Source organism: Cucurbita pepo, chromosome 5 (genome assembly GCF_057944985.1).
Source record: "Cucurbita pepo subsp. pepo isolate OVF chromosome 5, ASM5794498v1, whole genome shotgun sequence".
NCBI lineage: Eukaryota > Viridiplantae > Streptophyta > Magnoliopsida > Cucurbitales > Cucurbitaceae > Cucurbita > Cucurbita pepo.
In genome coordinates, this window is record NC_141802.1 from 4,062,772 (window position 1) to 4,089,653 (window position 26,882).

At 35.2% G+C, this 26,882-nt stretch overlaps 4 protein-coding genes across 5 annotated transcripts; 2 read left to right on the plus strand and 2 right to left on the minus strand.

Moving 5' to 3' along the window:
• Positions 1-83: 83 nt before the first annotated feature.
• Positions 84-7,206, minus strand: ABCB28 (non-intrinsic ABC protein 8). Of its 2 annotated transcripts, none has more exons than XM_023677858.2 (16): positions 6,731-7,206; positions 6,137-6,324; positions 5,965-5,988; positions 5,648-5,749; positions 5,198-5,288; positions 4,560-4,660; positions 4,403-4,453; positions 4,178-4,306; positions 3,470-3,532; positions 3,124-3,388; positions 2,439-2,587; positions 2,279-2,368; positions 928-1,062; positions 786-842; positions 651-707; positions 84-531 (listed from the first exon to the last, which is right to left on the minus strand). In XM_023677858.2, the coding sequence occupies exons 1-16, from the start codon at positions 7,113-7,115 to the stop codon at positions 295-297; spliced, it is 2,124 nt and encodes a 707-aa protein (XP_023533626.2). In that variant the 5' UTR covers positions 7,116-7,206; the 3' UTR covers positions 84-294. The 2 variants fall into 2 exon arrangements, with proteins under 2 accessions (XP_023533626.2, XP_023533627.1); XM_023677859.2 differs by having other exon boundaries at positions 6,137-6,320; positions 6,731-6,868.
• Positions 7,207-13,269: 6,063 nt separating this feature from the next.
• LOC111794688 (Pyridoxal phosphate (PLP)-dependent transferases superfamily protein) lies at positions 13,270-15,544 on the plus strand. Its single transcript, XM_023676797.2, has one exon. The coding sequence runs from the start codon at positions 13,416-13,418 to the stop codon at positions 15,285-15,287; it is 1,872 nt and encodes a 623-aa protein (XP_023532565.2). The 5' UTR covers positions 13,270-13,415; the 3' UTR covers positions 15,288-15,544.
• Positions 15,545-17,731: 2,187 nt separating this feature from the next.
• LOC111794616 (MADS-box protein AGL42) lies at positions 17,732-22,008 on the plus strand. Its single transcript, XM_023676687.2, has 7 exons — positions 17,732-18,086; positions 19,599-19,680; positions 20,300-20,361; positions 20,437-20,536; positions 21,284-21,325; positions 21,541-21,582; positions 21,687-22,008. The coding sequence occupies exons 1-7, from the start codon at positions 17,905-17,907 to the stop codon at positions 21,819-21,821; spliced, it is 645 nt and encodes a 214-aa protein (XP_023532455.1). The 5' UTR covers positions 17,732-17,904; the 3' UTR covers positions 21,822-22,008.
• Positions 22,009-22,758: 750 nt separating this feature from the next.
• Positions 22,759-24,684, minus strand: LOC147792641 (uncharacterized). Its single transcript, XM_087124333.1, has 3 exons — positions 24,205-24,684; positions 23,646-24,131; positions 22,759-23,290 (listed from the first exon to the last, which is right to left on the minus strand). Exons 1-3 carry the CDS (start codon positions 24,463-24,465, stop codon positions 22,793-22,795), a joined length of 1,245 nt encoding a protein of 414 aa, XP_086980459.1. The 5' UTR covers positions 24,466-24,684; the 3' UTR covers positions 22,759-22,792.
• Positions 24,685-26,882: the final 2,198 nt, after the last annotated feature.

The window sequence follows — 26,882 nt, forward strand, 5'->3', positions numbered from 1 at the left end:
TACAATTCTAAACCAAAATTCATTGAAGTATTCTGTAATTGAACATCCTTGAATTTTCAACGACATTAAAGATCCCTTTGAAAAGATGGAAAAAATAATACATTGCCTCTGTTCAAACTTGCCAGTTACATTATAGCAGCAATTATGCCATATACACAAAAAATTATATCGATTGTGTATGAGGATAGTTCTTTTTCTGTGGTTACATTGAATTTTATTGTCGGAATTCTATCTGAATACCGTAAATCTACAGCCTCTCTGACGTAGTGTGTGCAGTTAAATGGCAAAGCAAATTCACTCAAATGCCAGCCTTTGTGTGCCAACTAATGAAGCATACTGACCTTTCTGAGCCAATAGTTCCAAATGAGTACCCAGCTCTACAATTTTTCCATCAGAACAAAATGCAATTTGATGAGCATTTTGAACTGTACTCAACCGATGTGCAATCACCAATGTCGTCCTTCCCTTCATTAAGAGGTTTAGAGCATCCTGGACGAGTCGCTCGCTAACCGCATCCAGTGCACTGGTTGCCTACACGAAGAAGACGAGTATCAAAATCCCCAAGTCAAGTAGCTATACACGAGGTATCTAGTAACAGGGCAGGAAGAAGATGCAGCTAACATAGGGGATGTGATCACAATGAAATTTACCTCATCAAGTATAAGGATTGGAGCATTCTTAAGCAAAGCTCTTGCAATGGCTATTCTCTACAAATGATAATTTAAAGGTCAGTTTCTATCTCTTCTTAGACCAACACACTTCTCGAGATGGCGTTGTTACAATACCTGTCGCTGGCCACCACTTAGAAGGCCTCCACGTTCACCGACTGGCGTGTCATAGCCCTTTCAAGAATAAGACAATCTATGTTAATAACAACAAAGGATCCAGCAAAACAAAACATGAATGTACTAGAAGATGGCAAAAAACCTGAGGAAGTGCAATAATGAAGTCATGAGCATTTGCAGCTCTGGCTGCCTTTATCACCTCATCCTTTGTTACATTATCATCTGGAAGTCCATATGCAATATTTTCTCCAACAGACACCGAAAACAGAACAGGTTCCTGAACATCATCTAATTAATTCTTTTGGCAGGAAAAGGTTATATATTTTAGCCCATACTAAGTTAAGTATGTCAATGTTGATATTACACATTTAAGTGCATTAAACTAAAGCTTGAATGGTAATCATCAGAGCATTCTCAAAATAAAATTAGAGATTTGCCATGAATCAACCAATAACAGCAAACTCCTTTAAAACACCTAAAATCAGTCTATTCCTCTCTAGCCATGTCTTGCAAAAGATTGGCGAATATGTATTGGTCTTCAAGACCTTACGTTTGACATTGAAAGGGTAAAACACAAAGCATTTTGATTAAAAAAGACCCTTCATATTCCTGGGGAGTGGTATCCATAAACTAAAACTTCTTTCAAAATAACTACAGAAAAAGGCACTGAATAAATGAACGGCCTGTGCTTTCCACTTCAACACGAACACCATCAGCCCCTAGATGAGAAAATGTGGATTCCCGTTATGAGTATGTCTCCGCACAAACATCTATGATCTACCTAAATTAAGGGCCATCCAAAAACTTTTACTTTCTCAAGAGAGGACTTAGTTTGAGATCTGAGGGAAATTTCCTCTCCTTGGCGGTTAAATCATGGAATGGACCATGAGGCAAGGATCCTAGATGGTCTTGAACAAGCAAAACCAAGTATATGCACCTACACATCTAAGCAGCCAATCCTCAATCTCTCTATCTATGAACTCTCTTTTATCATAAAGGCAAGGGTGGCACTAAGCCAATCTAGTTACAAAAAGAGAACTCAAAAGCTAAACCATACCCTCACACAATGCTCAATTGGATCCATTTATGACCATAATTCAACATTCTCATATTGCCAACCAATGCAATTTTCTACATCTCAGTCACTATAAGCAAAACAGAAAACCAAACAACATAACACGTGGTAAACATAGGATGTTAATATGTTGAATGGAAAAAATTTGCTGATTGCCACAAGTACATAAAATACAATATGATCAGTAAATAAAGCAAGATTTTGTAGGGTAACGGAAATCTGATGGGATTAAAATAATAGTCTCAAAACATGGGTAAGGAAGCCTCTACATTTCAAGCAAGAAAGCCGAACTGGAAAGCCAAAACATTTGGGGACGAAATCTATAATAAATTTAAAGCATCATCAGTCTCATGGCTATTCATTCAAGGTGAGTAATATGGTAATGTTAAATCTGAGTTTGAGTGGGTAAAGATATTACTTGATTCACTATTGAAACAGCCCGAGCCCATTCCCTCTTATCAAATGCACGAATATCTTCACCAGAAACTTTTATTTGCCCTTGCTTTGGCTGTAAAATATGCACATTATTAACCAATCTATAACATACAGAAGTTTGTTGATATAACAAGAAAGTTTACCTCATAAAAACGTGCCAACAGCTGTACTATTGTACTCTTTCCTGCTCCACTAGGGCCCACTAGTGCCGTCACGGTTCCACATTTAAGTGTTAAATTCAAATCACTAAGAATGTCAACGTCAGGTCTCAAAGGATACGAAAAGCCCACATCTGCATGACAAGAAATGGGCACACATTGACACATTAATCATTTCCCAAAATAACTGACATAGAGAAAGCAAGTTTCCCATTTCAATGTGACCACAACCAAGAACAGTTCATCATATATTTCCCTAAATTGAAGAAGACATAGAATGGGACTTAGAAAACAAATAGTTTTATTTATTCCAGTATCTATGACCGTATGGACCAGCTGATCTCAAGTACCCTCAGGGACACCCTCCCAACTTTACAGTACTAAATTACCAAAGAAATTTATCTTTCTAAAATGAAGAGTTAACATAACAATAACATTGAAGAAAATTCACCTACTGAGACGAGCTATAGTATCAACATGACTTTAAAAAGTCTAATTACTGATTCAAAATGTCACAGCAGAGATATATAATGCACTTCATGAATATTAGAAAAAACAAAAATGTAAATAGACAATCACTGTTTCTACCATTATTTTTATTGCGAGTACAAAAGCATGAGAAAGATTTTGAGACTTTTAACAGAGAATATTGGGAACCGCAAGAATTTACCTTCAAGACAAATATCACCAGACCAAGCAAGATTGATAACATTGCTAGAAGATTTTAGGTCGGACATGTACTGTGTTTTCACCTGACTATTTTCATCAGTATCGCCAGAGAATAACAACTTATATTTAAATTCTTTTTGTTGCATCTCTTTTTCTAATCCATATGCAAGGGCTTCATCAACCTCTTCATGTAAAACAGTATTAATTCTTTCAACAGCAGCAAAAGTTCGACGGAGATCTCCAAATGTATTTACCAATCCTTGAACCTGAAAGTCATTATATGCATCAGTACTGAAGAATAAGATATTGAGAAGGGGTAACCAAAGAGAAACAGTTAAAGGACTCACAGCAAATGTTAACGTGAAAGTATATCCAATAAAAGAAGCCATGGTTCCTACAGAAAGTTCACCCTGGAAGGACATGATAAGAACAATTAGAGATTAGATAAAAACAAGGTCTTGACTATGGTCTGGATATGATGAACAAAAAACATCAATTAGATGAACAAAAATATACATATTTTGGAGAAGGAAACAAAAAATTTATTGATAGAAAGTTACAAATGAATAAAGTTCAAAAATCAAAATTAAGAAAATGACCAACTATCCAAAGTAAAACACAGAGAACACACCCCATTAAAAAAAAAACTCAATTACCTATCTTATACTAAGAAAATAATTTTAAAACCCATATAAATTTAAGCGAATTGCATAAACCATTACTGAACTATTACAATTGCACCGATAAGCTTTAATTGTAAAAGCTAAACTCTCACCCTTGTAAAACTTGGGACCTTCCATTACTCTCCATTAAAAATTTCGTTAAGTGATAGAGAAAAAGTCTATTTCTCTAAAACAAATCTTTTTATCTCTCTATCACAATTCTCTCTATAAAGGAATGAATGGTTTTCTTCAATCACATTCTTATCTTTAAAAAAAAAAAAAAAAAAATCTATCTTCCTCTCTCTATCACACTTCTCTCCAAGAAAAATCCAATATTTCACTCTATCCATACATTAAAACACATAAAAAAAAGTATGCAAATTTGGAAATTACCGCTTTCACTTTGTCTCCTCCAAGCCAATATAATGACATAAGCGAAATATAAACAGCAACTCTAGTTAAGGATTCATTCAGAGACTTAAAAGTCCCAAGTGATATGCCACTACCCTCATATGCAATAACCTGCCAAAATCCAAAAATGAATAAACAAATTCAGTAGACTAACATGGCTCTAAAACTTATCTGAAGGAACCTTTACAGTTCCCAATAATATTTTACCTGGCGACCAAAATTGAACATTTGACGCTTTTCACCACCAAAGGATCTCACCTGTAATAACATCTTCGTATCTCAGCAAGACCAGTAGAAAAAATTCTAATAGGTCAGGGAAATCAAATTTAGTGATAATACAAGTGGCAGAGTATCTTAAACTCACAGTGCGAATAGCAGAGAATGTCTCTGTTGCACAATCAGCCATGGAGGCTTGAGCTAATCCATGAGCTTTAAATACAGGGATAGTAGAACGCTTGTATACAGCTACAGATAAATGAAAATCAGCATTGCAATAGAGAAACACAAGGCATTCAAATTAGCGTAGCCTATAGCTTTCTATTATAATTATATCTTGCTCGTCCTTTCTATTATAATTATATCTTGCTCGTCCTTTACATTTTCTGGAGAAAATGACTTGTATTTATGACATGTTCTAATTGGATGCAAGAAATAGAGAAAGACCGTGATAGCAGACAAAAAGAAAAACACAATTTCTCGGACAATTTATAACGTCTTAACATTCCCTGAAAGCATCACATAGAAGCAGCCAAGCAGGTACACACAGGCACATAAACAACCATATCCATAAACAAACAAAGGGCAATGAATGGCCATTGTTAAGAGTATTGGACATGAATACACAATCAAACTAGAACGCTAGGCTTCAAAGGCTACTATATTCATCAAGTATAAAAATGTGTTCAAAGAAAGAAGAAATGAAGGAAAGAAGTTTTAGTCTATATGCTGTAAAGAAAAATAGCAGGGAGCCTCAGAAAGAAGCTAATTAACTGATGAACTTACCCACTGAAAAAGATACACTCAACATCAGAAGACCAAGAATAGGTGCAAGCTGGGGGGACAATGCAAATAATATACATATTGTTCCAATCACCTGTACAAAATAACACACAGGAGAACAACATTCTACTATCAATAATGCAGATCGAAAAAATATATATATATATATATCAAAATATGCAACTTTGGTAAAGTTTCACCTAATTGGAAATTTATTCGACCACATTCTATATTCAGCAACTAGAACCTTAGTCATATTTTTCAACAACGTGGTTATTTCAGGTAAGGGAGAATGTAAATAAAAGATTGGACACGAAATCCAACCATACCAAGAGCCAGATAGAAAAAAAAAATCGGATTGCAACAATATTTCAATCAGCAACAGCGAAGCAAATCTATATGCCAAATGCAGACAACACAAAGCTCACTTGTACTTGGTGAAGAGTTGCTTGCCTCAGAGAACGCTCTGAATCCACGGTCCCTTGAAACATTCTCACTCACCACATCTTTAAGAGAGCCCAAATCAGAAGTTAACAATCCGGTAATTTCACCAACCTTAAAGGAAAAATCCAAGTCAATCCAATTGAAATATCAAACTTGACTGAGAAACTAACATTTCCAATAGAGAAAACGAAATGAGAATATATAAAATAGAATGAAGAAGAAAAGGAGGGCAAGGAGAAATCAGGAGTAACAGCAACCAATTTGGAATAAGAAGAAAAAAATGTCTGTAGTAGATTATGAATAAGTGGTTCATTATACATACACACCTTGTATCTGTCAAAAAATTCCACCTGAGAAGTAAAAGGGAGAACAAATCAGGATGCCATTACATGAAAATCAAACTTAAAGAGAGTTCATCTCATTCGGTCATTCATAATGACAAATTAAATTTACAACACTACTCCAACACTGAAATCCACGATAAAAATAAGATATTACCTTCTGAATCAGCAACCTTCCAAAAATCTGGGCTCTTAATCTTGACATAACCTTCTCCCACATGAAATTCATGTTTGTGACGAACAAGACCGTCAATATTGGCTCCAATGCATATAAAATTCCAACTGTACTCAGCAGCCTCCACAAAGACCCAGGTTTTGCACCTATAAGTACCTCAAAAAATCTACCTACACAAGCAAGCCATGAAACAAACATTCAGGATTAAAATAAAACCATCTTGTTGAATCATTCGTGCCTTAGAGAACGTTTTGTGAATTTTATCCTTCTTTTCTTGTTTAGGAGTTCAATTTGAACCGGATAATTGGTGGGGGAGTAAAATTCAATTGGGTTCTGCAATTTGAAGTATTATTCTTCTAGTTTAAATTAGATGAATGTTGAGTTTTTTGTAAGCGCTTGATTTTGTGGCTGTAATGAATTCATTTTCAAGGGCATTTATTTGGCATAATTCGATTAAGCCTTGTACGATTCAACACTTATTAATACAACAATCAATTAACTCCAGAGTTAAAATTGATTCAAAACCAAACAGTCTCATAATCAAAGAAGAAAAGCAGCATAAAATCCAATTCCTACCTGAGAAAAACGGCATGGAAAGAGTGCAAGTGGTGCAGCAAACAAGAGTAAGCGAAGAAACCAGAAGCCGTAGCTTGTGCTTAATCAAAAGCTTCCACAAGAGCCCCCAATACAAGACCCCAGGAGCCCGAACCTGGGAATCGGAGGCGTCATCGAGTTTCGGGTCGGACTCGCTGACATTCGGGTCCGAAGCAGGCCCGACATAGGCGAAAGAAGTAGAACTGCCTCTGCTACTCTTGGAAGCAGGCTTAAACCCGCAGCGAACCGCCGCAACTGTTGGAAATGGCGCGACAGAGGTGGCACGGCGGAGCGGCGAGAGAGAGGAATTGGGGAAGCGATAGGGCCTGAGAGTGAAGGGGAGAGAGAGAAGGGCGGTGGAAGACATGGAAGAAGACGACGGTTGCTGATAGAAAGGGGCCTGTGGAGAAGCATGGCGCTGCCCAATGCCCCATGTTTATCATTTCAGATCCCTTGCCTTATCCAATGAATGTAAATATAAATTAGAGTAAGCCATTTCCTTGCCTCTAAATAAAATGTTATTAATAAAACATTTATTAATTTATTTTTTAAATATTTAATTAAGATTCGTAACTCAATTTTAATATATATTTTAAAAAATTATAATATAATGGTATAAAATTAATAATAAATTCATGAATCGGTAAAGTTCTCGTTTATTTGAACCTATCCAAACTACACAGTGCTGCACGGTGCTCTTGTTTATGATTTTAGATTCTTTATTTTATCAAATATAATATATTTTAACGAACAAGTCATTTCCTTGCCTCTTTTGATTCTTTTCCCTTTACACATCTACTATTTGTCGGACTCGTGAGTTGGATTAGGTCGGGTTAAGACATTTTTTAAAGTCAACTCAATTACTCGGATTCTACATTTTTTTCAACTTAAACAATCCATATATAAAAAAATGAACCTAACACAATCCGATCATAGATTTTTAGGGTTGGGTTCGTTCGAGTTGCTCGAGTAATTTATTCAACATTTTGTTTGAATAAAAGTAAAATGTTTATTTCTAAATATTTAATTAAGATTTGTAACTCAATTTCGACAAGCATTAATAATATGAACATAAAATTAATAACAACAATATCTATCAACGTCAACAATTTATCAGCTTCGGAGGTTGACGAACGAATCTCCCATCAAGCTAGCTCGAAAGAACGCTCCAAGATATGGACATGGACAAGAGTAGTAACAAGGAAGGATTCTCCAAATGGGAATGTAACCGTCCAAGTCCACGGTTAGTAAATATTATTTGTTTTGGCTCGTTATGTATCGTCGTGAGTCTCACGGTTTTAAAACTCGTCTGTTAGGGAGAGGTTTTTACACTTTTATAAGAAATGTTCATTCCCATTACATGTTTATTTTGTATCCCTTTCCCGAGCCAGAATGAGTGCATTTAAAGGTGTGTGGGCTTAGGGTTTTGAAATGGCTTATATTAAAAGGATGGTTCAGCAAAGTAAACCAGTCTAACTTTGCCTTAGAACTATAAACTGCCATACAATTTCAATTTTCTCGTTTATAACGGAAATCGAATTAGTTTAAATGGCATATGGTTTATGTTAGTTGAGCTATGTTCATGTTGACCTTCTCTATCGTGATTTAAAATAGAATTACAAGTAACCGTTGTGTCCTTGGGACCCTTCAACAGTTGCAGCTCCATCTGGGTGCCCTCGAATCCTCCGATCCCTCAACGCCAGGCTCTCTAATGACTAACTCCACGCTCTTTTCTAATATAGATTTTAACGAACAATCCTCCTTTCCCAAAAATGAAAGGAAGAACGTGAAATTCTTTTTCCTTTCTTATGTAGGGTCCAAGGGATTTGAAAAAGGATCTTAGAGTGTCTAGGGTTGGGCCAGGAACATGGTTCTTGCCTCCCCCCTTGGAGCTCGGCCATTCCTTGGGTGATTCTTTGCTCTCACATTCTAGTGTTTGCTCGTCAGTTAGGCCGGTGAGATTTCTTTATTTGGTCTTGACTCTAGACTAGACTAGAAATAACCCTATGACAGATCACTCACACTCGGACTCAGACATGACCCAAATTCCCATGTTGACAGAATTTTCTGCAATGAGCGGAAGTTGATGGAGCAACGTCACGTGGACGATAACAAATGTATTTTTTTTTTATTGTAATTATTTAGTTTTTCAAATTAATTTAATAAAATAAAATAAAAGATGGATCTGATAAAGATGCAAAGTTGAGTTTGGAAGGACAGTCAAAGAATTGCTTGGTTTTCTTTTTCTTTTTCTTTTTCTTTTTCTTTTAATATTTACGTAATTATTTTTCTTTTAACTTTTTTTTTAAATATTATTAAATATATTTTGCTGCAGCTTTTCCCTTTTTCATCTGTTTCTTCACAGCAATCATTTTTCACTCTTTTTTCAAACCCACTTTTTCAGATCTTGACTTTTTATTATCACTCACCCATTTCAATAATTTTAATAAAACAATTTTGTCGGGGAAAACACTTTCAAATTTTATATTATTACGTCATCTATCTCTTTTTATTACATCATATATTCCACACTTTTAATTTGAAATTTGAATTCAGCACTTAATAGCTTCGTGATTCTCTTGTGATATGACCACGTTACCAATTTCATATTGTAATAACTATGCCCGAGATTTGGATCAGAATTTGGCACCTGATAGCCCTGACATTCTCCTGCAACATGGTCACGTTATTTACTCGCTTTGTCCTCACTCACATGCATTATAGAAAAATTCTCAGGAGGTCACCCAACGTAAAATTATTCGAAGCAAAACACCCTTAACTGTGAAGTTCATATGCTCGAACCATCACACCCCTATAAACAGTGTTTTGTTCTCCTCCCCAGCCAACGTGGGACATCACAATCCACCCCCGCCCAGCGTCCTGCTGACACTTTTTCCTTCCTCCAATCGATGTGGGACCACCCCCTAAATCCACCCCCTTTGGGGCCAGCGTCTTTATTGGCACACCGCCTCGTGTCTACCCCCCTTCAGAAAATAGCAAGAAGGCTGGCACATCGTCCGGTGTCTGACTCTGATACCATTCGTAATGGCCCAGATCCACAGCTAGCAAATATTATCTTCTCTGGACTTCCCCTCAAGGCTTTAAAACGGGTTAGAGGAAAGTTTCCACACCCCTCTAAAGGGTGTTTTGTTCTCCTCCAAACCAATGTGGGACATCACAATCCACCCCCCACCCAGCGCCCTGCTGGCACTTTTTCCTTCCTCCAATCGATGTGAGACCGCCCCTAAATCCACCTCCCTTTGGAGCCCAGCGTCCTTACTAGCACACCGCCTCGTGTCTACCCCCCTTCAAAAAACAGCGAGAAGGCTGGCACATTGTCTAGTGTCTGACTCTGATACCATTTGTAATGGCCCAGATCCACCGCTGGCAGATATTGTCTTCTTTAGGCTTTCCCTTTCGGGCTTCCCCTCAAGGCTTTAAAACGCGTCTGCTAGGACAAGGTTTCCACACCTCTATAAAGGGTGTTTTGTTCTCCTCCCCAACCAATGTGGGACATCACATTCAGAATCGCTCTCATTCTGATATGGTCTTAGTTCATTCACGTTCCTCTTCTTTATTCAAGTGTCACACCTATTTTCGTGATTATTCGCATTCGTATATGGTCTTGGTTCATTTATGTAGCCTTCATTTACTAGACTCGAGCGAGCATTACATATTTTAGGGTTGTGAAGTTTAAATATTTATTTAATGACCAATTTTATGCATTGGGTCAAGCTACATCTTTAAAACTACTGAACAACCAAGAATCCATCCCAAGGAGTGTGAGAGATTGTTTATAACGGTAATTAATGTCTTATCCAGTAAACTATATTTAAATTAGTTTATGAATAGGTGGGAACGTAGTTATTTTAGGTTAAAAGGTATAGCTTTAGATAGACATATTTTTCATAATTGAGAATATACGTTTGAACTAACTCGGAGACACTGCCCTCTACAATAATTATATATTGCAATGTCGAGATATTGCCCTCTACAATAAGGACAGTATTGCAAATGACATATAGCTCGAAAACACCTCCAACAAAATAAGGGTGCACGTGTTGAGCCTCGAGCAATATCAAAACAATGTGAGTATTGACCATAATCTTAAAGCTCAATCCACAATATCAAGCAAGGAATCGGGTTCATTAGCTTGAAGGCTTACATGCACAACGTTGAAGATCTGAAAGTGGAATCTCGTCTCTTCGTCCTCAACAATTTTATTTTGATCTTCATCCCCTCCCGACCAAAAAAATAATAATATATATATTATTAAATATTCGTTTTAAACTATAAATTTACTAATTTGCCCTAAAATATTAGAATAAAACCATGAAGAAGTGACAAAAATTATTGTAAAGTTTAGGTCCTTGTAGGGTTACCAGCTCAAATGAGAAATAAAGAATCTTCATTTATACCAAAGTTTGGGATGCAGCTGGAGATGGGGTATGACGAATATTATTTTATTTATCATTTAAACTATTAATTTCTCATAAAATAAATATCTTCCATATTTTACTAAATTTTAATTAATAATATGAATTTTCCGACCCAAGTCGTTTCAACACCCTTGTAAAAAATGTTTCGTTCTTCTCTTTCAACCAATGTGAGATCTCTCAATCTATTTCTCGAGGGACCCACCGTCCTCGTTGGCACACCACCTAGTGTATGGTTCTGATACCATTTGTACTAGTCAAACCCCACCACTAACATATATTACCTGCTTTGGCTTGTTACATATCGTTGTCAATCTCACAATTTAAAACACGTATGCTAGGTGAGGTTTCAATGGTTCCTTCCCCTCTCCAACTACTCCATCAAAATTTATTATTTTAGTCTAAATTAGAAAGAAAAAAATCTAAACCGCTAAAAAATTTCAAGATCTCTAGCACAAACCCTCAACCCTAAACACATTCTCGATCTTCCACGTGGGTCAATTTTCTCTATAAATACTCGAACCCAACATTTCACCTCAACTGATTTCTAAACCACATGATCATAGCTTCTATACCCAGATTACCATCCATCCCACGAGACACTCTAATTTCCCTGTTTCCACTAGAGACTGTGCAAGAAAAATATTCGAATTCCCTTAACGAGATAGACAATATGGTACTCGAGTCTCGTATAATGTAGCGTTTTTTAATAGTTTATGTAATTTTATTGGGGGGAGGGGGGGAAAAACTTAAGGGTTAAGTAGATAAGAAGCAATGGAAGAAGCACTTTTGAGGGCAGCTAAGAATGATGCCGGCCAATATGAAAGCCCTTTTTTGCAGTCCACTATTGATTGCTGATGTCTTTTCCTCAAAAGCCGTATGTCATGCCAAGTGACCCATAAATCATCTCCTTTCTCAACAACCATTCAAACCCTAATTTCGTCCCAATATTGACTTAGCTAACGTCGATTCATTTAATGAAAATCTCGAACTATAAAACATACCTGAAATGACAATGACCTAATGAAAATCTCGAGCCATAAAATAAAGCTGAAATTAAAATATTTCATCGTTTTATTATGTCTCTCAATATAATTTTGTATGATAATTATTTACGAGTCTGAGAATTCTCGATTTAAAATTATTTCTCGGAAAATAAATTAATTCATTCACCTCAAACTAACCCACAAATCAACTAATTAATAATAGAAATTAAATTTATTGTTTTCTTAAAATTTAGTGACATAAATCTATTTTTAATAAACTAAACTATTTCAATTTTTTAAATAAATTAATTCACTTGAAATTTTATTTTACTACTTTATATATATATATGACGTGATATTTAGCTAAGAAAAAAATATTGTTTTTTATTGAAAGAGAAAAAAAAAATTAGATAAAAAAATTAGAGGCTAAATTGAAATTAAAATATTTTTTTTATAGGATAACTTAATTTGAATAAACTATATAATTAAAATTTTATTTTTTCGAATTATTAAAATTATCTCAAAATATTAATAATTTTACTTTATTTAAAAATGGTTGAATAATAAAGAAAAAAAGAACTTGATGGTTTAGTCAAACTTTTGTGCAATTTATTTAATTTTAAATAGAATGATAATTAAAAAAACATTAAAAGGTCAAACTTTATTAAAAAATAAATTAAATTAAAGGGGTCAGCAGACCTTTTCAATGAACCAATTTATTCAAAATTAATTTTGAAAAGAATATAAAATACCAAATTTGTATATAAAATAATATTAAAAAGACCATTTTGTCCCTGGTGCATGACCAACAATAAATATTGACCAAGACTATGGAATAAATTTATCACATGCTTGACGCTATTTAATTCAATAAGAATTTTTCTTTTTTAAAAAGTGGAAACATTAGATTAAATTATATTTGATAATTCATTAATTTTTTTTTTTTTTATTTTGTTTCTTAAATATTAATTTTTTTGTTATTTTTTTTATACTTTTGAAATTAAAACATTAATTTCATTAAATATATATATTTTTTATTTAAATTGTTTTAAAATGTCTAAATTACCCCTAAAATTATTAAATTAGTACCCAATTGTTTCCCTTATGAAAAAGACATAAAAATAATTTTTACACACCAATTAAAATAAATAATTAAATTTAAAAACTTTAACAGCCAAACCCAATTTATAAGACAACAAAAAACGCCCTCCGTGAAGAAGACAACAAAAAACCCCAAAAACGGAGATGCAACCGCCGTGCCTGATGGAGATCGCGGCAGCATGCGGCGGCGGAAGCGGCGGAGGAAGCAGCTGTTGCCCAACACCATTACTCAACTTCCCCTCCTCCACCTCGACAACCTCGACCACCCCTCGAACTTCCGCTGCCTCCCGACGCGATTTCACGGCCAAAGCCACTGCCGGAGTGTTCCCCAACACCAATTTCACAAACCCGGAATCTCTCCCGGCGCCGCCGCAAGCTCTGGCTCTGTTCCTCGCCGCCTTCCCACAGTATAACCAAACCCAGAAAATCGACCAAATCAGAAACAAACAATATTACCATCTCAACTTCACAAACCACACGTGTCTCGATTACATCGGAATCGGTCTCTTTTCGTATCATCAATTCCAAAAACATCACAACCCATTTCCTTCTTCCAATTTGAATTTCCCTTTCTTCGGCGTTTCTTACAGAACCGGCAATTTTAAATCTCGCCTCCTTGAAAATGGCCTCGATTCTGACCTAGAATCCGCCATTAAAAGACGAATATTCCGATTCCTCAACGTTTCAGATTCCGATTATTCCATGGTTTTCACCGCGAATCGAACCTCCGCCTTCAAACTCTTAGCAGAATCATACCCATTTCAAACCAGCAACAAGCTTTTGACTGTTTATGACTACGAAAGTGAAGCAGTGGAAGCCATGGTCAACACTTCCCAAAACAGAGGAGCTTTGACTATGTCAGCTGAATTTTCATGGCCGAGATTGAGGATAAACTCACGGAAATTGAAGGAAATGATCGTGAGTAAGAACAAGAAGAAGAAAACTAAAAAGGGTCTTTTTGTTTTTCCATTACATTCCAGGATTACGGGAGCTAGATATCCTTATTTATGGATGAGTATAGCGCAGGAAAATCGGTGGCATGTTCTTGTCGATGCTTGTGCTTTGGGTCCTAAAGATATGGATTGTTTTGGATTATCTTTGTTTCGACCTGATTTTCTTGTCTGTTCTTTCTACAAAGTCTTCGGCGAAAACCCATCTGGATTTGGGTGTCTTCTTGTGAAAAAATCTGTCATTTCAATTCTCGACACCAATTCTTGTTCCTCGAATGTTGGAATTGTGAATCTTGTTCCTGCTGACAAGCTGTTTCAGCTAGCTGAGGACTCATCCGGGACTGACACGGAGCTGGAAATTCATCATCAGCAGTTCATGTCTCAAATGGTTCCATCAACAAGCTCATTTTCAGGTCCAATTTCATATGAATCAATGAAAACAACACAAACATCAACAACCCAGTTTCCAGAAACAGAGGAGGACACAAATTTGAGGTCAAATGTTTCAGAAATCGAAACAAAATGCAAAGGGTTGGATCAAATGGACTCATTGGGGCTGATATTGATATCAACAAGAGCACGATGCCTAATCAATTGGCTGGTGAGTTCATTGTTGAAGCTCAAACATCCAAACACAGAAGGGGTATCTCTGGTGAAGATCTACGGCCCAAAGGTGAAATTCGACAGAGGACCAGCTCTGGCATTCAATGTTTTCGATTGGAAAGGGGAGAAAGTTGAGCCTGTTCTTGTGCAGAAGCTTGCAGATCGAAGCAACATTTCATTAAGCTATGGATTTTTGCAGAACATTTGGTTTCCTGAGAAGTATGCAGAGGAGAAAGGGAGGGTTCTTGAGCGAAAGGAGGTTGGGAAAGATGAGAAGATGAAGAAGGTGAAAGCTAACTTGGGGATCAGTGTGGTGACTGCTGCTCTTGGATTTTTGACCAATTTTGATGATGTTTATAAGCTTTGGTGCTTTGTTGCTCAGTTTTTGGATGCTGATTTTGTCGAGAAGGAGCGATGGAGATACACTGCGCTTAATCAGAGGACTGTTCTTGAAGTTCTTTAGTTCATCAAGACCTCTTCTTGTCTTCAGCTTAATATCACTTATCCGCTCCGAGATAGACAACCCAATGTCTCGATCCGTCTTTATGACATCTTTATGTCTCGATCATATACCAGTAATTCTTAAAAATGTTGTTAATTTGAGTATAGCTTGTTGGATAATAAAAGTCTCACATCTCCTAATTTAGGGAATGATCATGAGAACTTATGTTCAAAGTAAACAATATCATACCATTGTGGAGAGTCGTGTTCTTCGTCTAACATGGTATTAGAGTCATGCCCTAAACTCGATTAAGGGGAGGCGTACTTTATTCGAGGGTCGTGTTCGTTTAACATGGTATTAGAGTCATGCCCTAAACTCGATTAAGGGGATGCGTACTTTGTTCGAGGGGAGGTGTTGAATGATGAAAGTCCCACATCGGCCTTTTGGTGGTGGAGAGTCGTGTTCGTCTAAGATAGCTCACCACCAAATACATTTCTAAGAGTGTAAATTCAATCCGATTTGGATTCATATGTGAGGTAATTATTATGAATCGTTTATTTATTTTAATTTTATGAAATGGGCCGGACTTATTTGACTTTAGTGGGCCTATTGGGCTTTAGAAGTGGGCTTGAGTTCTTTCATTAGCCCTTTCAAAATTTGATCGAGATGATGGAACGGAACCCTTGCGGAGGCCCTTGCCTGGACCGTCGACATATCCAGAGTCCATGGTCAACCGGAGGAGCTCGCTTTCAATGCATTTTGGGTTGGGTTGGGTTCGAGAAATCTTTTAAATTAACAAAAAAATTTTAAGTTGATTAAGTTGGTTAATCGAACAATTTGAATAGAGTTTACCACCAAACTCAACCCAAGTTCATACTTTACGTTTATATTTAAAAAAAGTATTCAAAATAATAATGAAATCATCTCTAGATATATTATAAAGTATTTTTGAAACATGTTAATATACTTTTAAATTTTTATAAAATAATTTAAGGATATTAATAAAATTTTAAAAAACTTAATAGTATTTTAAAGATAATAATTTTTTTTATTTATTTTTAATAGGTGCAAGAGTATTTTTGATAAAAGTATTATTAAAGCTATTATTATTTTTTTTTTTACATAAAATAGAAAATTAAATGGTATATTTATTAATTTAAAACGTCGCTTTCAAAGTCAATTCCTCCGATGAAAAGAGTGGTACGCCAAAGGAGGAGATCACGTGACGGTCACACCCCATTGGTAGAAGTAGTATCGTGGGGACCACGTTGACTATGTGCTGTCGAATTCTGGTTGGTCCTTCACACACAAAATTGTACGGTAATAACACTTGAATTTATGAAGCCAGTTATGCAACACAATAATTAAATAAATATATATATATATATTAAAAAACAAAATGTTTATTATAAAAATATATATTTCAGTGTCAAATTAAATAATGTGGGCCTTAATTTTACCAAAATGAGAGGAACACCGAGGTTAATATTATTTTAATTTTATTCTTAAAGTTCAATAAATAAATAAAATTCCTCCAAAATAAATACTACAATAAAAAATTAATTTCAAAAGGGTTTTTTTTTTTAATATTTAAATATGTATTTTTGTACAAATAATTGCCAGAAATATACTATTCAAATAAAAGGTGACAAAATAATTGAGAGTTGACAAAATAATAGATGTTTTTCTTAATTATTGGTACTATATTGGTAGCGTCATTAAATTATTTTATTTTCTTCTAATGTTTCTAAATTATTATTTTTGTGCTTACAAGACAACATAATTTATTGTTTTTGGTATTTAAACCGTGAATAAATGCTACGTGTCACCACCATACTTGTTTAAAGTGTATTATCTATGACTGCGTGTCGGATGTCTCGATCATGATTGTCCAAGACGTGTTGTCCATGTGCTCGTTCCAGACCTTATTTTACTTGTTAATTATGTATTTACTATTCTTCTTATTATTATTTTAGTGTGCTAATGAGACCAAAATTCTACTTTAACTAACTTACTAAAGGGATAATAAATGTCACGGTAGATGGCATGTAAGAGCCTACACTTATCACGAGTAGATATTGTCTGTTTTGACCTATTAAGCTGTCAGCTTCACGGTTTTAGAGTATGTTTATTAAAAAGAAACGCACTAGTAGATAATGTCTGCTTTGACCCATTACATAGTCAGTTTCATGGTTTTAAAGTGTGTCTATTAAAAAGAAGTTTACACATCTTTATAAGAAATGTTTTATTCTCCTTTCAAACCGAGGTCTCTCGTTCTTTTAGGGTTTATTTTTTTCAAACATTTTCAGTCATTTCCTCCTTTTATATATATATATATATATATATATATATATATATATATATATATATATATATATATATATATATATATTTTTTTTTTTTTTTTTTTTTTTTTTTTGCAACAAGGCCCCTCATCTTCTCATTATTCCCTCAAAACCCCCCGAAACAAAAGCCCAAATTTATATCTGCAGCTCTTCTCATAATTTTCTCCGATCATTCCTTTCTTGGCATCAAGGAAAAAGAAAGCTCAAATCCCGTTTTGAGCTCAATCTTTCCAGTTTTTGTTCCAATAATCTTGGAACTAATCGCAGCTGAGCTTCTGAATCTAAAGCCAACAATGGTGAGAGGGAAGGTCGAGATGAAACGAATAGAAAACGCGACAAATCGTCAAGTGACTTTCTCAAAGAGACGAAATGGGCTGTTGAAGAAGGCGTATGAGCTCTCTGTTCTGTGCGATGCTGAAGTTTCTGTCATGATTTTCTCTCAGAAAGGAAGGCTTTATGAGTTCTCAAGCACCGAGTAAGTCATTTTTTCTTGTTCTTCTGCTTCAGAAATCGCCTAAATTCATTTTGTTGAGCTGTTTTGATTTGAATCTGTAGAACTAAAAGGACGACGATGGGGGAAATTAGGGTTTGTTTATGAGTCTAATCTTAGTCATATCTATCTACTTCACTGTGATTATTTATTCCAAATTGTACCTCTTAGATTTCATCTAGGGTTTTGTAAGATCTTCCTTCTCGGAAATTGTAGCTCTTAAAATATTGTTTAAATTTTCTTCTGGGTTTGGTTTGATCAAGTAAATAGAAAAATTTAGATATTGATTCTTAAGTTCTTTAGAAAGCTTTTCTTGATTGAATTTATAGGAACGTTACTACATGCATCTAAAAAACACTCACGGAGAGCAATAATTTTCTAGAAGACATGCTTAAGTGTGCTAGAGAAGGTTCATAAGACATTCGAATACTAAAACCACTTAATTTGATAATGAATCTAAAAAAAAATTATTGGTATTCCATTGACGAAATCCTTTATCCAACCTTTGAGGAGGATTACCCAATTGGTTAGTATACAAAAAGGGGCCTCATATCTTAGTTTGCCTAAATCCAAGCCCTTGCTAGAAACGGTTTGCCGAGGTTCAAACTTTGCAAATCAAGACTTTTGAACATGTGGGTATTTGAAACTCGTCATACCAAATAAAATTGACGAAGTGTATGAGATATAAATTTCGAGATCAACTTAAATGCAAGTTATTGTAGTTTATGGTAGTCATTGTTACCGTTGAACAAAACTCGTCGTGAAACACAAGACCCAAAAGCCCACACAATGTTAAAAAAAAAAACATTTGTATAAGCTTGAAATAATATTCTCGACACTAAATTCTTCTTCTAAATTAAACAAATTAAACTTGAAGATTAATTCCAAGCACTTAGATATTTATAAATATCAATGTTACGTAGAATTGAAAATTTATAAACTATGATATAATTTCAAAAAGAAAATCTACGATACAACAAAGATATATATTAAGGATACGGTATAGTCCCATTCTTACATGTTGTTGTAGTGTGTATGTCTTAAAAATGTTAAAAAAAAACTGTCATAATGCCTAGGCCCTACCTCGTCAGCTGAACACTTAGATATGTCTTGTCATAGTTGTATCCTTAACTTCTCAAAACCTTTGTCTATTTGAATAGACTAGTTTAAGTCATTTTCCTTAATAATATGAATTATATATACATTTAACTATCTTCAATTTGATAATATAAATTAGATATTAAGTATATAAAAACTTCAATATGTTTTTTCATCTTTTTAAATTTTAAATTTTATCTATAATGTATTATAAACTATTTAATATATTTGACCTAAATTAATTTTATATATTGAAAAAATTATAACTAGGGTTTATATTCATTTATTCATCACATAAATTCTCCTTTTCAAATTAAGCAACATGAACATGTTATAGATTTTCACCAGTATTGATCATGTGTGTTTTGTTATATGTTTTTTTTTTGTTGGATGACTTAGTATACATAAGTCCATCGAGCGTTATCGATGGTATGGAAAAGATGGACAGACCAACACTCTTCGCTCCGAAGTATACATGCAGGTTTCTTTTTCCTTCTTTCTATTCACAAATCGGATTATGTAAAAATACATTTGAACAACATGTGATTCAACTAAAAATTTGTATTTTAAAGAGAAAAAGTTGATATGTCGGTGTAGTGAGTTTAAAATGTAGCAAAAATGAGGTTTTAGGTTCATTTTTTTTATTCTTCACGTCCCTGATTACGTCCCGGATCATTAGATAGGAATCTAACTTAAAAGTTTCTCTCTCTTCGGAATGCACATCCATGTATTTTCTGTTGACTTGTCTCGGCTGCGCTCGACCTAGGCCAAGGCGGTCTTAAGGTTTTTCGATCTACTAACTTTTATTTGGGTTCAATCTTGCCCTAGGTTTTAGGTTCAATATGAACATTGTTTTGGGCAACTTTTTGTTAAACCATGTCTCCTCGAATGCTCTCAAGAATGAAGATAATACAAAGGTTTTGTCGACCCTCTTAAAACTCCGATATAACGGTAGTTTTGGGCAATTTTTCATCAATGATTATAAATTCAATCCATAAACTTTTAGAGTTTTGTCTAATGAACACCCGACTTTAAAACTTATTAATCCAAAGGGTTATGTAACTAAGTCATTAGGAATGGAATACTTAAATTGTATGCAGCAAATGAAGCAGGAAGCTGACATGACGGCAAAGAAAATGGAGCAACTTGAAACTTCACAAAAGTAAGCAATTTCTAACTTAATAACACTGCTTTTTAATAACATTCTAGGTTATGTTTTTGAATTTGTTCGTCTTAGGAAGCTGTTGGGGCGTGGGTTGGATTCGTGTTCGTTGGAGGAAATCCGAGAGATTGAAACCCAGTTGATACTTAGCTTGACTCGTATTCGAGAAAGAAAGGTACGTTTCTATTCTAGAACACCAAGGCCCTTTTATCACATTGAATATCTCCTTTAGGGTTAGTAACGCTTGGCATATCATAGTAGGAAAAGATTCGTAGATTATGATATAGACCAAGACATCTCAGTCATGCAATATGAACTTTAAAGAAACTGTGAAGAATATTGTTAGTTGTAATTAACGTAACATTAAAAAGAATCGAGCTTCATTTATGTAATAATGACTTCATTTATTCTTAGATGGTTACAAGTTGTCGATGGATAATTAAAATTTAGACTTATGGTGTTTCGTTAATGTATTTTAAGTTTTAAGACTTTTTATTTACTTTTAGGTTACATTTACATAGTGGGTAATTATGATTATGAAGTATGAAAGTTACCGAAGGTCAAGGGTTTCGGTTTCATTTTGAGGCTGTATGAAACCCTTGATCTTCCATGAGTCACCTCAAGAATTGTAGAGTGATTCAAATCTTAGTTTCCCTTCGAGTGATTCCATATTAATTTAGGGTTCTTGAATATTTTAGGTCTAAAGGTTTTATTTTGCAATAAAATTGTTAGGTCGAATTCTCCAGAGAGTTACAATCATTTAAAATGAAATCATCTTGATTCGAAGATTAGTATTGTTAATCTAGAGATTTGCATATTTATAGACGTTTTTAGATCCAATTGGTATGAATTTTCTTATCAGATTGGGTCGTTACGATTACGGAAAACTAAAAATATGTTAAAAAAATTCGTTTGGTTACAGTCTCAGCTATTCAAGGAGCAGAGAATGAAGCTGATTGAAAAGGTAATGAAAATTTGATTGAAATATTTTCAGTTCATTCCTTTTCAATTTATTCTTTCTAGATTCAAATATGAGATATAAATAAATCGAAACGTCTAAACTCGTTCAGTTTTAAATGTTTTGGAGTTTAATCGATAGAATTATAAGTGTTCGTTAGAATGTAAATGGATTCGATATTTGTATACATGAAATTTAGCTAGTTGTTTATGTTGAATCAGGGGAAACTGCTTATAGAGGAAAATATAAAGTTAGCTGCAAAGGTCAGACCCCATTTTCCCCATTGTTGTTCTAAGGTTTAACGTTGTGAAACTGGAAAATCCCTGTCTTTGTGTTGGACTGATATGTTTGTTGTTCATACATTTAGTGTGGTACTCAGCCATGGGAGGCAGAAGGTGGTGGTGAAGATGAGGGAGGAGGGATTATGAGTTTATTATGCACCCAAAATGCCCAACCTTCTCATATCAACACTAAATTGTTCATTGGATTGCCTTGCTCATGATCCTGTTCTAAACTTTTTACTACCATTTTAAGCCTTGCTCATATAGAAATTCATTGATATAAGGAATGAAATGTAACCTTTATTTCATTTCTTAGAGCTTACCACCAAATAAGCGCCCACGTGTAACCTTAAAATCGGTTGATCGACTGTTTTCAATTCCAAATATTTAGCTTCCCATTACGGTTTACCGTATATATCATATTTGACCCGTAATCGTAGGCAAATATCGCCTTTTAATTGTATTGGTTTTAGTAAATATCAAATTGTAATAATTAATTTATTGAGAATAAATAGAAATATATGATAATAATGAAAAGGGGTTAAGATTTGAATGATGAAGTGGTGAGGGAGTGGGGTCTGAGCAGCGATAAAATCTCATGAATATTTGCAGCAGTTTTGTGTTCACTGTTCACTCTGTATATTCATTCCAACGCCTTAAATGAACTTCTTACTTTCTTACACCTTTTAGGAGACAATCTATTAATTTCTTTTTTTTTTTTCTTTTTTTTCTTTTGGAGTAAATTTTGTTTTTACCACTCCTTTTTTACCTTCCTAAAAAGTAAAAATAAGATGGTAACTAATTGTCCTATTTTATTCTCCATCTTCACTAAATTACGAGAATATTTGTCTCTTTTTTTTTTTTCAATATAATTTATATTTAAAAATTGTAATTAATAATATTTTATAAAAAAAAAAATAATAATATAAAGTGGAAGGTAATTTCTAAAAATTTAATGTTAGAGTGAAATGAGAATGGAATCATCAAAATGTTTTACTTTCAATATAATTTATATTAAAATTATTATGAGAAGAATATAATATAACATTTAACATAATTTCTAAAAATTTAAAATTTAAATAAAATGTTCTCGATTTAAACCAGAATTTTCGGTTCTATTAATCAACATTTTTCAAAAAAAAAAAAAAAAAAAAGAATACAAGACAAAAGAATTCACGTGGATGAGGCTGACTCACGTGAGGACAAATCCATGGGGTACAAAACGACAGCGTTTATGTAGGGACAAAATGGTGGCAGTAGTTTCTCGCAAGAGGGAGTCCAAAATATGAAACTCAAAGATCCTCACAACCCCTTCCAATTCCAACATCTTCTTCCATTTCCCCAAATCTTTGTCGCTTAAGAAATCCATGTCTTCCAGAACATGACATTTCGCACGTGCCAATTCCCACCCCTTCATCATCATCCTTGTTCTACAATTCTTCACCATTTCCCCCAACACTTCATCATCATCCTTGTTCCACCGCTCGAGCCTTGGCTCTCCCACGGCGGCGCTACTGGTTTCTAGGTGGTGGAAGATTGATGGGTTCAATGGGTTGGTGGGGGAGAACCAATTTGGAGAACTTAATATTCTTTTTATGTATTTCAACTCGCCTGCTCCGCCGTCCGCGGTGGCTCTCCTGCCCACCTCTTCCGCTGCCGGCCTCTGCTTCCCCTTCGGGAACCGGCATCCCTGTTTGGGGAATGACTTAGCCCGTACAATTATGAAATTTCAAACATATTTTTCATGCGCTTTGGAAATAATGCTTTTAAAAAATTTTAATTGTCGTATTTTTTTTTATTATAAATTTCCAATAAAAAATAAATAAAAAAAAATAAAACAATGTTTCAATTTTGCAGCTATTTTTTTAAAATATTTTATCATTAAAAATTTCAAGATTTTTTTTTCTTAGCTTTTAAATTGAAGTTGTTATTATTAATATATATTAAGAGTTGCATAAATAAAGAGAAAAAAGCTGATATATTATAAAATTGATAATATATTTAAATATATATATATATATATATATATATATATATTATAGCACCTGTTCATGACGGACTTTGGCCGCCGGAGGAGGAGACTCTTCTTCTTTTTCTTCTCGAGTCGTTGCCTTTGGCTTCCGTTTCGGCGTCGGTGTCGGTGTCGATATCGAGTTATGCTTCCTAGACATCGTCACGTCTTGATTTTTTAGTTTACCATACACCAATTTGTTGTTATTATTGGTAATGTCAACAAGTGCAACTTTCCTTCTCACTTGTTCTTCTTCTTGTTTCATCTCTTTGCAAATTTGGCTACTATTCTCTTTGTCCAAGACTATATCGAGCGAGTGTCGATGGTGATGACGGTCGACATCCGATAGCCTTGACGAGGATACTCTCGGGCTGTTCGGTAGAGACCGTGTAGCGGAAGGGGAGGTGGTGGTTTGAGGAAGAATATCAAGACCCATTAGTCTAGCCAAGAGATTTGGTGTCTTGACACTTGGAGAATCCAATGCATTGTGATCAAAATTTGTGTTGATTTCAAGTCCCATCTGCATTTCAAAACATATGATTAGAAAATTACATTGTTCTTTGAAAATTAATGCAACAAAAAGTAAAATTTACTTGAATTTGCTCATTTTGTTCTTGACCCAATTCCTCCAAGCTGTTCCTTGGTGCTACAACACCTGAAGAACAAACATGGTCTAAAGAGGATGTGTGGGGCTTATTGGGGGCTAAGTGAGTGGAAGGAAAGGAATGGGAATCAAAGAAATGAAAGAGGGTGTTCATACAGCTTGGTAGAGAGGGGCGGTGTCGGTGTCGGTGTCGGTCGATGGGGGCTCGGCGGGGAGATGAGGTTCCTCCAAAGAGCCATTGTTTGGCCATTGTTGTTTGAAGAGAGAAATGGGGATTGGTTTGTTTATAAATGATGGGAGAGGGAGGGAAGTAGAGGCACTTAAACAGCCTTTTCCTAAGCTTCTATGGTTCTGTGTCTCTGTTAAAGGCTGTTTAAGTGCACAAATTTAGAGCCAAGCTCTGACTGTCCCATTGGGTGTTTGTTTGTGGGGAATTGAAATGTTTGAAAATGGGTCATCAATTTGGTATCTATTTTGAATTTCCCATGCTGAGTGCCTATTGGGTATTAAATACGAGGTATGGTCTGGTGGGGATTTGTGAGATTCAAAATTTCTGCTCACCTCAGAGTGTGGCCTCTCAGTGGTATGGTCTCGGGCGGTAGCGGTGTGCCAGCGAGAATGCTGAGCTCCGTAGGGGTGTGGACACTAAGTGGTGTGCCAACGAAGATACTGAACCCCCAAGAGGGGTGGACAATGGGCGGTGTGCTAGTAAGGACGCTGAGCCCCGTAGAAGTGTGGACCACCAAGTGGTGTGCCAACGAAGACACTGAGCCCTCAAGAGGGGTGGGCATTGGGCGGTGTGCCAGCAAGGATGCTGAGCCCTAAAAGGGTGTGGACACTGGACGGTGTGCCAGCAAGGACGCTGAGCCACGAAGGGGTGTGGACACCGAACAGTGTGCCAATGAGGACGCTGAGTGTCACGGTCATGCTCGTCTAAGGCGTATTGTCCATGGCCGCATGCCCATGACAAGCCAAACCCTTTATGTCTTTTCATATTATAATGTTTTACTTTTGTATTTCTGGGAAGTACGACGTTTCAGAAATATCATGTTTAGGCTTGCCAGACATGAAATGGCTCAGAATGTACTATATAGGGAGATACGACTAGTTGTCAACTTCTCCCTACCCAAGTTTATATACTGTGAGCCATTGTTATTTCTCTCTTGCTTGCTTATATAACGTCTCTTTCAAAAATCTCTTTCTGCCCTCGTTTTCTAAAACCTTATTTTAAAACCGAGGCCAGGAGCTCGAGCATACGTCGCTTGGCCGTAGGCGATGCAAGAACGAATTAGCTTAGCTCACTTGTCGTTAGAAAGTGAGTGCCGCACAATCGCAAGTCCGCTACCATCAAAAGTGCGATTGTGACACTAAGCCCCCAAGAGGGGTGGACACCGAGCGGTGTGCCAGCAAAGATACTGGACCCCAAAGTAGGGTAGATTGTGAGATCCCACATCGATTGGAGAGAGAAACAAGTGCAAACAAGGATGTGGGTCGTGAAAGGGGATGGATGAATTATGAGTTTACACATTGATTGGAGAGGGAAACGAAGCATTGTTTATAAAGGTGTGAAAACCTCTCCCTAGCACATGCATTTTAAAAATCTTGAGGGGAAGTTCGAAAAAAAAGGTTAAAAAAGGACAATATCTGCTAGCCGTAGATTCGGACCTGCCCCGTGACATATAAAATGAATTTCATTTATTTATTTTACTTTTTCAACAATCATCCTCCAATATTAAAAAAAAAAAAAAAAAAACATATTATTTCTCTATTTTATGATGTATAAATATATTTCAAAAAAATGCTATTAACTATATAATTATTTTCTCTTAAAATCAAAATTAATTTACAAAATAACATATAAAATTAATATAAATTGAAAAAATAAACACAAAATATTAGATAATATAAGACAAAAATATAATATACACTGAAATTATATTAAATTGATAAATTTAAATTATGAAACACGAACATATAAAATTAATATAAACGGAATGCTTAAACATAAAAGATTAAATAGTTTAAGACAAACACGATTATCTAAATATTATCGAACGTCGTTATAATTTTGTAACAAAACAAACATAGCTATCTAAAGATGTTAGATATTCAAAAAGAATTTAAAAACGGGGTCGAGAAAGAGAAAAGGGTGGACGAAAATGCGAATCGAAACGGACGAATTAGTAGTACAAATGGTATTGAAGATGTGTCCTTCTGCCATGGCAGCATGAGTGCAACTCCTTGGACGTCACGAAACAAGGGTTGCGTATGGTACTCTTCTGCAGAATCACAATGAAGATGAACCCAGGTTTGGCTTAAACTTTAATGACAAGAGAAGGCCATGAGCACTTGGCTACTCTTTATTCAACTCTACTGCTCTAATAACTTTGGTCATTAAACACTGCCCGTGTTCCTCGCTCGCACCTCCCCGTGCTGCTACCTGCGTCGTTTCATGGTCGTACTCTCTCGTATGTACATGTACTTTTTCTTGGTGGTGATTTTGGCTGACTTACTCGTCTCTACTCTGGGCTAAGTTCTAAGACTTGGTATAGCTTCGAGAGTAGGTTTCAAAGGGATAGGTTCATATTTTAAAATCTATTAAACAATGCTCGAAAGAGATATGTTTTGTGAGATCCTGTATCAATCGGAGAGAAGAACAAAACATTC